The sequence below is a fragment of the Rhinoraja longicauda genome, unplaced genomic scaffold (assembly GCF_053455715.1).
Source record: "Rhinoraja longicauda isolate Sanriku21f unplaced genomic scaffold, sRhiLon1.1 Scf000858, whole genome shotgun sequence".
NCBI lineage: Eukaryota > Metazoa > Chordata > Chondrichthyes > Rajiformes > Arhynchobatidae > Rhinoraja > Rhinoraja longicauda.
This window is the reverse complement of record NW_027602074.1, coordinates 36,763-46,627: the sequence shown is the minus strand read 5'-3', so window position 1 is coordinate 46,627 and position 9,865 is coordinate 36,763. Positions and strand designations below refer to the sequence as shown.

The window sequence follows — 9,865 nt, the reverse complement described above, 5'->3', positions numbered from 1 at the left end:
TTTTTGTAAACCTGCATCTGCAGTTTCTTGTTTCTGCACCTTCACGTTGAACATTTGCGTCAGATTTACATTCATTCCTCTAGACGGCGGCGTACGCAGTGGACATGCGTTTTGAACCAGGAAGAGGCAGAGTTAAAAAATGGCTTCGAAAGACAGGTTCGAGACTTTAACCGAGGAGGCAGTTTGTCCCATCTGCCTGGATTTCTTCACCGATCCGGTGTCACTGGAGTGTGGGCACAACTTCTGCCGCTCCTGTATCACACAGAGTTGGGACATGGAGGGGAGAAACTCCTGCCCGGAATGTAGAGAGGTGTTTACAGACCGCATCCTCAGGGTGAATCGGGCCTTGGCGAGACTGGCTGAGAAAGCTCGAACACTGAGCCTGAATCGGACAGAGAAGGAAAGTAAACTTCACTGCGAGGAACATCAGGAAGAACTGAAGCTGTTTTGTGAAACTGACAAGAAGCTGATCTGTGTGGTTTGTGCAGGTGGGCGGGAACACAGAGATCACCGCTTCATTCTGATAGATGAAGCTGTTGAAAACTACAAGGTAAAAGCAAACCGATTTTGATCGCATCGTTGTTTAATTCCGTCTTTATACTCTAAAACTTTTATTCTCCGATTTTCAAAAACAATCGCAGGGTCAGGTTAAAGCTTCCATCCAGTCTCTCACAAAAGATAAATCAGGGATCCAGCAAATGATGCAGCAACAGAAAGAGAAGATTTCTGGAGTTCTGGTAAGGCTTTTAAGTTTCGATTTCCTGATCTTGTGCAGGTTTGATCCCTGTGACGCGTGTAATAACAGGGCAGCGCAGTGACACAAGTAGTGCTGCTGTCTCCCAGTTCTGGTTACCGGGTTCGATCCTGACCTCGGGTGCTGCATAGAAAATAGGTGCAGGAGTAGGCCATTCGGCCCTTCGAGCCAGCACCGTCATTCAATATGATCATGGCCTACCCTTTATTCTTTAACTATAACCCCAGGTTCTGGACTCCCCCAACATCGGGAACATTTTTCCTGCATCTAGCCTCTCCAATCCCTAAAGAATTTTACATGTTTCTATAAGATCCTATCTCATCTTTCTAAATTCCAGTGAATACGAGCCCAGTCGACCCATTCAGAATCAGTCTGAAGAGGGTCTCGACCCAAAACGTCACCCATTCCCTCTCTCCTAGATGCTGCCTGACCTGCTGAGTTACTCCAGCATTTGTGATACATTCTTTCATCATTTGTCAGTCCTGCCATCCCGGTAATTAACCTGATGAACCTACACTGCACTCCCACAATAGCAAGAATGTCCTTCCTTAAATTAGGAGATCAAAACAGCACACAATTTTCCAGGTGTGGTCTCAACAGGACCATGCACAACTGCAGTCGGACCTCCTTGCTCCTAAACTCCAATCCTCTCACAATGAAGGCCAACATGCCATTAGCTTTCTTCACGTGCATGTTTACTTTCATTGACTGATGTACAAGGACACCCAGGTCTCATTGCACCTCCACTTTTCCTAATCTGACGCCATTCAGATAATAATCTGCCTTCTTGTTCTTGAAACCAAAGTGGATAACGTCACATTTATTCACATTTTACTGCATCTGCCATGCATCTGCCCACTCACCCAACCTGTCCAACTCACCCTGCAGTCTCACAGCATCCTCCTCGCAGCTCACACTGCCGCCCAGCTTTGTGGCATCCGCAAACTTGGAGATGTTACATTTAATTCCCTCGTCTAAATCGTTAATATATATTGTAAATAACTGCGGTCCCAGCAATGAGCCTTGCGGCACCCCACTAGGGGGTGGTGGACGGATAAATGGGAATTAATGGGCACTTGAAAAGGAATAGGCAGCTGGGAATTGCATTAGGGGGAGAGGATTGATGGGTTATCAGATTACCATCACAACATTTCAGAAGCATTTAGACAAACATTGTGGTGTTTCTAAAGGTGAGGAGTTACACTACAGTCTGGCGAAGTGAAAGTACAGTCACAAAATGGAGGGGGATATTTCAGAAATAAATGCTGCATTTACCAGTAATTCAGAACTGGGTAAATGTTTCATCTGTTCCAGTTGTTGTTGTTCCCAAACTAATTGGCCTCCCACATAATCTATGGGATCTCAGGACTGCCTGGCCTAAATGTAGAGAGGTGTTTGTATTCTGTGGAGTTGAGAACTCCGACGGGTGATCCTATAACTGATCCCAAGGGCCACGAATGAGCAGAGGACTGTAAATCTCTGGGGTTCTCCAACCAAGAGACTCTGAGAGGTTTAACCTGTTAGACGTATTTATACCAAAGGAAGATACATTTTTGAAAATTCGGGGAACTGAAATGAAAGGGAATGGGACAAGGCGGAGGAGTTTGTTCCTGGGCTAGATCAGCCATGACCACATTGTGGGGATTAACATTGAAATCTAGAATGTGGCGCACACAGCAGATTGATCATCTATATCCGGTTCCCATCAGCAGTGGGCGGTCACCTTGGGGGAATTTGCTCTGTTTGTTTTACCCACCTTTGTTCACCATAGAATGACATCCCATTCTACATCATAGACCAGGCCATTCGGCACATCCTATCCAGTCAGGATTTTTGCTCCACTCAACATCCCTCCCATCTACTCACCACACCCGGTAACAATACCCCGAATTCCAGGAGCGCTCGCGTGTTTATCCCGCTTGCCCTTAAATGTATCTCTGCTGTTGTCTTCATTCCCTCCAATGCTAGTGAGGTCCATGTTCTCATGACTGCATTCCTTTCGGTATTTGTTGAAGACCACGTTACATTTCAGCTTTGATTTTTGCTCTCCCATCGATTAGAGATATTATTTCATCCTCACCCATTTAAATCCACCGATAAACTTAAATCCTATCTCATCATTCTTCAGATAAAACCCCACGACCTGCCCTGTCTTTGCATTGCGCTCCATCCTCTCAGTCATGGCATCATTATCATGAACATTCCTTGTGCTTTTCCCCATCGTTCTACGTCTCGACGGTAATGTCCACTTTCTATCTGCGTGGCAGCGGCTGTTAAATATTCGCAGGGTTCATGATGAAGCCAAACCACCGTCGGTGGTAGAGGAGGCCTTGCCGATTGAAAAGTTTCATTGCCCTGTTTCATTCAACACAACATTTAAAGAAACATCTGATGACTTCAAGCAAGGTAAAGCTTATAACTTTTCCATTGTTCTTGTTTCTGACATCTTGAAGTAAGATGTGTACGAAAGAACTGCAGTTGCAGGTTTAAATCGAAAGTAGACACAAAATGCTGGAGTGACTCAGCGGGACAGGCAGCATCTCAGTCGAGAAGGAATGGGTGATGTTTCGGGTCTGGACCCTTCTTCAGTCTGAAGAAGGGTCTTGACCTGAAACGTCACCCATTCCTTCTCTCCAGAGCTGCTCCCTGTCCCGCTGAGTTACTCCAGCATTTTGTGTCTACCTTTGATTGGACTATCTTTAAGTTATACAAAGATGCAAAGATTAATGTTATTTTGAACTGAAGGGAAATTGAAGATTTGATCTACCACCAAGCTCATCTGCTGGGAAGCATCACCGAGTCAGAGAGCTTTGTAGCACAGCAACACGCCCTTTGACTGGACTCGACCATGCCAACCACGTTGCCCAACCAAGCTAGCCCCATTTTCCTGAGTCTGGCTCATATCCTTCCAAGTCTTTCTTACCCACGTATCTACCCAATTCTCTGTGAACTGTTGTAATTGTACCTGCCTCGCCCACTTCCTCTGTCAGATCGTTCCACATCTACACTACCCACTGACTGAAAAACCTGCTCCTCAGGTCCTTTTTATTGTTTCCATTCTCACCTTAAACTGATGCGTTCGAGGTTTAGACTCTCCGACCTTGGGTAAAGTATTACGGCTAATCACCTTGTCTGTGCATCTTATACACATATATAATGTCTCTCTGACAGGCTCCCAAGAAAAAATGTCCCAGTCTAAATAGTCTGTTCCAGGAATGAGTAGATTAACCTATGATGAGCGTTTGTCGGCATTGGGCCTGTACTCGCTGTTGCTTAGAGGAATGAGGGGGGGATCTCATTGAAAAATACAGAATAGTGAAAGGTTTGGATAGAATGGACGTGGAGAGGACGTTTCCATTAGTGAGCGAGTCTAGGACTAGATATTTATTTACAAAAATGCTGGAGTAACTCAGCAGGTCAGGCAGCATCTCAGGAGAGAAGGAAAGGGTGACGTTTCGGGTAGGACAAAGGAAGGATGTAGGTGGAGACAGGAAGACAGAGGGGAACTGGGAAGGGGAGGGGAAGAGAGGGACAGAGGAACTATCTAAAGACAATAGACAATAGGTGCAGGAGGAGGCCATTCGGCCCTTCGAGCCAGCACCGCCATTCAATGTGATCATGGCTGATCATTCTCAATCAGTACCCCGTTCCTGCCTTCTCCCCATATCCCCTGACTCCGCTATCCTTAAGAGCTCTATCCAGCTCTCTCTTGAATGCATTCAGAGAATTGGCCTCCACTGCCTTCTGAGGCAGAGAATTCCACAGATTCACAACTCTCTGACTGAAAAAGTTTTTCATCATCTCAGTTCTAAATGGCTTATTCTTAAACTGTGTTCTGGACTCCCCCAACATTGGGAACATGTTTCCTGCCTCTAACGTGTCCAACCCCTTAATAATCTTATACGTTTCGATAAGATCTCCTCTCATCCTTCTAAATTCCAGTGTATACAAGCCTAGTCGCTCCAGTCTTTCAACATTTGAAAGTACAGCCATTCCGGGAATTAACCTAGTAAACCTACGCTGCACGCCCTCAATAGCAAGAATATCCTTCCTCAAATTTGGAGACCATAGCTGCACACAGTATTCCAGGTGCGGTCTCACTAGGGCCCTGTACAACTGCAGAAGGACCTCTTTGCTCCTATACTCAACTCCTCTTGTTATGAAGGCCAACATTCCATTGGCTTTCTTCACTGCCTGCTGTACCTGTATGCTTCCTTTCAGTGACTGATGCACTAGGACACCCAGATCTCGTTGTACGTCCCATGTTCCTAACTTGACACCATTCAGATAATACTCTGCCTTCCTATTCTTACAACCAAAGTGGATAACCTCACACTTATCCACATTAAACTGCATCTGCCATGCATCCGCCCACTCACACAACCTGTCCAAGTCACCCTGCAACCTCATAGCATCTTCCTCACAGTTCACACTACCACCCAGCTTTGTATCATCTGCAAATTTGCTAATGGTACTATTAATCCCTTCATCCAAGTCATTAATGTATATTGTAAATAGCTGCGGTCCCAGCACCGAGTCTTGCGGTACTCCACTAGTTACTGCCTGCCATTCTGAAAGGGACGCATTTATCCCCACTCTTTGCTTTCTGTCTGTCAACCAATTTTCTATCCATGTCAGTACCCTACCTCCAATACCATGTGCTCTAATTTTGCCCACTAATCTCCTATGTGGAACCTTGTCAAAGGCTTTCCGAAAGTCAAGGTACACCACATCCACCGGCTCTCCCCTGTCAATTTTCCTGGTTACATCCTCAAAGAATCCCAGAAGATAAGTCAAGCATGATTTCCCCTTTGTAAATCCATGCTGACTCGGAACAATCCTGTTACTACTATCCAAATGCTCCGCAATTTCGTCTTTTATAATTGACTCCAGCATCTTCCCCACCAGTGATGTCAGACTAACTGATCGCATTAGTTAACGGTCCGGGGGGGGGGGGGGGGGAGCGCATTAGTTAAAGGTCGGGGGGGGGAGCGCATTAGTTAAAGGTCCGGGGGGGGGGGAGCGTATTAGTTAAAGGTCCGGTGGGGGGGGGGAGCGTATTAGTTAAAGGTCCGGTGGGGGGGGGGGAGCGCATTAGTTAAAGGTCCGGTGGGGGGGGGGGGGGAGTGTATTAGTTAAAGGTCCGGTGGGGGGGGGGAGCGCATTAGTTAAAGGTCCGGGGGGGGCGTATTAGTTAAAGGTTCGGGGGGGGGAGCGCATTAGTTAAAGGTTCGGGGGGGGGGGGGGAGGGCGTATTAGTTAAAGGTTCGGCGGGGGGGCGCATTAGTTAAAGGTTCGGGGGCGGGGGGTCTTTGGCCCTTGGGTATTTTCACATTATCAAATCTGGCCCTCTTTGAAAAAAGTTTGGACACCACTGCCCTAGGATCTCTGCCCACTAGAACATCTGGGAGATTCCTTGTACCCTCCTTAGTGAAGACTGATCCAAAGTACCGGTTCAACTCGTCTGCCATTTCCTTGTTTCCCATAATAAATTCTCCCTCTTCTGTCTTCAAGGGACCCACATTTGCCTTGACTATTTTTTTCCTCTTTACATACCTAAAAAAGCTTTTACTATCCTCCTTTATATTATTAGCTAGTTTACCCTTGTACCTCATTTGCTCCACGTATTGCCTTCTTAGTCATCTTCTGTTGCTCTTTAAAAGAGTCCCAATCCTCTGGATTCCCACTCTTCTTTGCTTTGTTATACTTCTGCTCTTTTATTTTCATGCTGTCCTTGACTTCCCTTGTCAGCCACGGGTGTCTCTTACTCCCCTTGGAATCTTTCCTCCTCTTTGGGATAAATTGGATGGAGTTGAGGGGGGAGGTAAAGGGACAGGTGTTGCATCTCCTGCGGTTGCAGGGGAATGTGCCCGGGGATGGGGTGGTTTGGGCAGAAAGGGACGAAAGGTCAGAGCCTCAGAATTAAAGGATGTTCCATTAGGAAGGAGATGAGGGGAAATGCTTTTAATCAGAGGGTGGTGAATTTGTGGAATTCATTGCCACAGAAGGCTGTGGAGGCCAAGTCGGTGGATATTGTTAAGGCAGAGATAGCTGGATTCTTGATTAGTATGGATGTCAGAGGTTATGGGGAGAAGACAGGAGAATGGGGTTAGGAGGGAGAGATAGATCAGCCATGATTAAATGGTGGAGTAGAATTGAAGGGCCGAATGGCCAAATTCTAATACTTTCACTGATGACATTACGACCTGATGATGGTCCAACTTCACCTGATAACCCAGCCCTTCAGACCTGATGAAGTTGTTGTAAACACTTTTGCACCCACTCCAATTCACCGTGATCATAACGACCCCACCACACACCTCCAACTCCTCTTCAACATCCTCAAATTACCGCTAACCTCAATATCAACCTGCTCCGATCTGCCTCCATATCTGAATAACCCGCTTCATTCCTCCATCCCCACCGCAATCTCGCAATCCTCCTCACTCTCCACACTCGTCCTCCCCGTCCACCCCGTCCACCCTCCCCCACCTCACGAAATTCTCCTCTCCATCCCCGGATAAAATCTCCGGGAGAGATGTCTGTTGTCCACCCGATGTGGTCGGGGTGAAACCCCGGGCAGGGTTTCAGTTGTCCGCCCGCCTGTGCCTGAGGCCGAGCGGCCTCTCCCCCGGTCCCGGGGCCGCGCTGCCCGAGTCTTCCCCCCGACCCCCGGGGACTCTCTGATTCTCTGCTTCTCTCCCCAGTCTCCGTCACCCTGGATGTGGAAACAGCGCATCCGCAGCTCGAGGTGTTTGAGGATCGGAAGAGGGTGAGACTGACCCAGACCAGGAGGAGTCTCCCTGACACCGGGAAGAGGTTTACAGGCAGGGAGTGTGTGCTGGGATCGGAGGGATTCACATCGGGGAGACATTACTGGGAGGTGGAGGTGGCGGGGAGTCTGTGCTGGGGTCTGGGAGTCGCCGCAGAGTCTGTGGAGAGGAAGAGACAGGCCACACTGACACTGGAGACTGGCGTCTGGGGCATCAGGCGGGTGGGTGGCGGGTTTGATGCACTCACCTCCCCTCCATCCCGTCTCCCCGCCTGTCCCATCACCGGGAGGGTGGGAGTTTATCTCAGTTACGAGTCCGGGACAGTTTCATTTTACGACGCGGACACCAAGTCCCATCTCCACACCTTCACTGGGAATAAATTCACGGAGAAACTTTACCCTTTCTTCGGGGTTTATTGGGTTGGAAACTGGCTGAGGATCTGCTCCGGTTCCGCTCCGGGTGTGTAAAAGGGTCGGGTCCCAGGACCGGCGTGAGGAGCGGGGCTCAGGGGCTGTGGGGCAGAAACCCGGTGGACAACAGGTCGGCGCTGAACGGCTCCCATTTTCCCCAAATTCCGCGTCGTAAAAACCCCAGTGAGCACGGAAATAAAACCAGGGGGAATGTAAATGTGGGAAGAGAGAAATAAACAGCAAGTGGAATCACAGCTGTCGATCCGTTCATTTCAACGAGTTAACTGCGTCCGCCAACGGAACAGAAATACTTTTTTGTAATTCTGTGTCTTGTTGCTTTTATATTCGTATAGCTTTATGGTAATTCGCATATCACTGTAGCTTAATTGGCACACGTGACAAAAAAAAACCCTTTGAAACCTATATCTCTAAAACTTACTAAAGCTTGCTTGGAGAACTTAATGCTTTTAAACTAGCTCTTGTTCAGACCTTATCTTTGTTTCTGATTATCGTGTAATGAGGATCTGTGATGAATGAATGAATGAATGAATAAAACTTTACTTTCATTCAAAACTATACAGACGAGTGCATATTTGAAAGAAATTCCGTTGCAACTGGCTTCAATGTAACACAAAATAATAAAAATGTATTAAAGAAAAATAAATAAATAAGTGACTCGCATATAAAATAATGGCGGGGGACCATTGTGAATTCAAGAGTCTGATGGCTCGGGGGGAAGAAGCTATTGCAGAACCTGACTGTTCTGCTCCGGATGCTGCAGTACCTTTGACCAGAGGGCAGCAGGGTGAACAGTCCGTGATGGAGATGGGTGGGGTCTTTAATAATTTTGTTGCCCTTGGACAAGCAGCGTTTGTGTGCAATGTCCTGGATGGAAGGAAGTCAAGTCCCGATGATTTTCTCAGCCGTCCTCACCACTCTCTGCACGGACTTCTATGGTGCCCCTGTAGAAAGTGGTGAGGGTGTGATGGGGGAGGTGTGCTCTTGTCATCAGGCGCAGAAAGTGCAAATGCTGCTAGGCTCTCTTGACGAGAGCTGCAGTGTTTAGGGACCAGGTCAGACTGTCTGTGATCTGCACCCCCAGGAACTTAATGCTACTGACTACCACCACCGCAGTGTCACTGATGTGGAGTGGTGTGTGCCTGCAACGTTTTCTCCTGAAGTCAACGATGATCTCCTTTGGTTTTGCGACATTCAGGACCAGATTACTTGTGTTGCACCAGTCCGCCAGTTGCTAAGGCCCAGTGGACCCAATTTTCTAACCAAATGCTGAGGGATGATCGTGTTGAATGCTGAACTGAAGTCCAAGAACAGCATTCGCACATATGTGTTCTTGTCCTCCAGATGTGCCAGGCTCAGGTGGAGTGCAGAGGATATGGAGTCCTCTGTGGAGCGGTTTGGCCGGTAAGCAAACTGCAACGGGTCAAGTGTGTGGGGGGGGGTTAGTCTGGAGATGATATGGTCCTTGACCAGCCTCTCGAAGCACTTCATCATTATGGGAGTGAGTGCTACAGGGCGGTAATCGTTGAGACAAGTGATTGTGGATTTTGTTCGGCACTGGTATGATGGTAGCAGTCTTGAAGCACGATGGGACAATAGCGTGGTTCAGCGAGGTGTTGAAGATGTGAGTGAGGACATGTGCCAGCTGATCAGCACATTCCCTGAGCACCCGGCCTGGTATGTTATCAGGGCCTGCCGCCTTCCGTGCGCTGACTCTTCTTAGGGTCCTCCGGACATCTGCTGTGTTGAGACTGAGTGGCTTGTCATCATGGTGAGGAATAGCTTTCCTCGCAGGTGTGTTGTTGAGCGCCTCGAACCGTCCAAAATATTTATTCAGTTCATTGAGAAAGTTTGTGCTGTCTTCACAGGGCGGTGGAGCAGTCTTATAGCCTGTGATGGTTTGGATTCCC

General features: G+C 47.9%; 1 protein-coding gene across 1 annotated transcript; it reads left to right on the top strand.

The window, feature by feature from the left end:
• The first annotated feature begins 226 nt into the window (after positions 1-226).
• Positions 227-8,562, top strand: LOC144591316 (zinc-binding protein A33-like). Its single transcript, XM_078395554.1, has 4 exons — positions 227-550; positions 642-737; positions 3,022-3,160; positions 7,462-8,562. The coding sequence occupies exons 1-4, from the start codon at positions 275-277 to the stop codon at positions 7,992-7,994; spliced, it is 1,044 nt and encodes a 347-aa protein (XP_078251680.1). The 5' UTR covers positions 227-274; the 3' UTR covers positions 7,995-8,562.
• Positions 8,563-9,865: the final 1,303 nt, after the last annotated feature.

Coding starts and splice junctions, on each gene's coding strand:
- LOC144591316 (XM_078395554.1), top strand. CDS start 275: ATGGAGGGGAGAAACTCCTGCCCGGAATGTAGAGAGGTGTTTACAGAC. Junction 551..641: donor AAGCTGTTGAAAACTACAAG/GTAAAAGCAAAC, acceptor AAACAATCGCAG/GGTCAGGTTAAAGCTTCCAT. Junction 3,161..7,461: donor ATCTGATGACTTCAAGCAAG/GTAAAGCTTATA, acceptor TTCTCTCCCCAG/TCTCCGTCACCCTGGATGTG.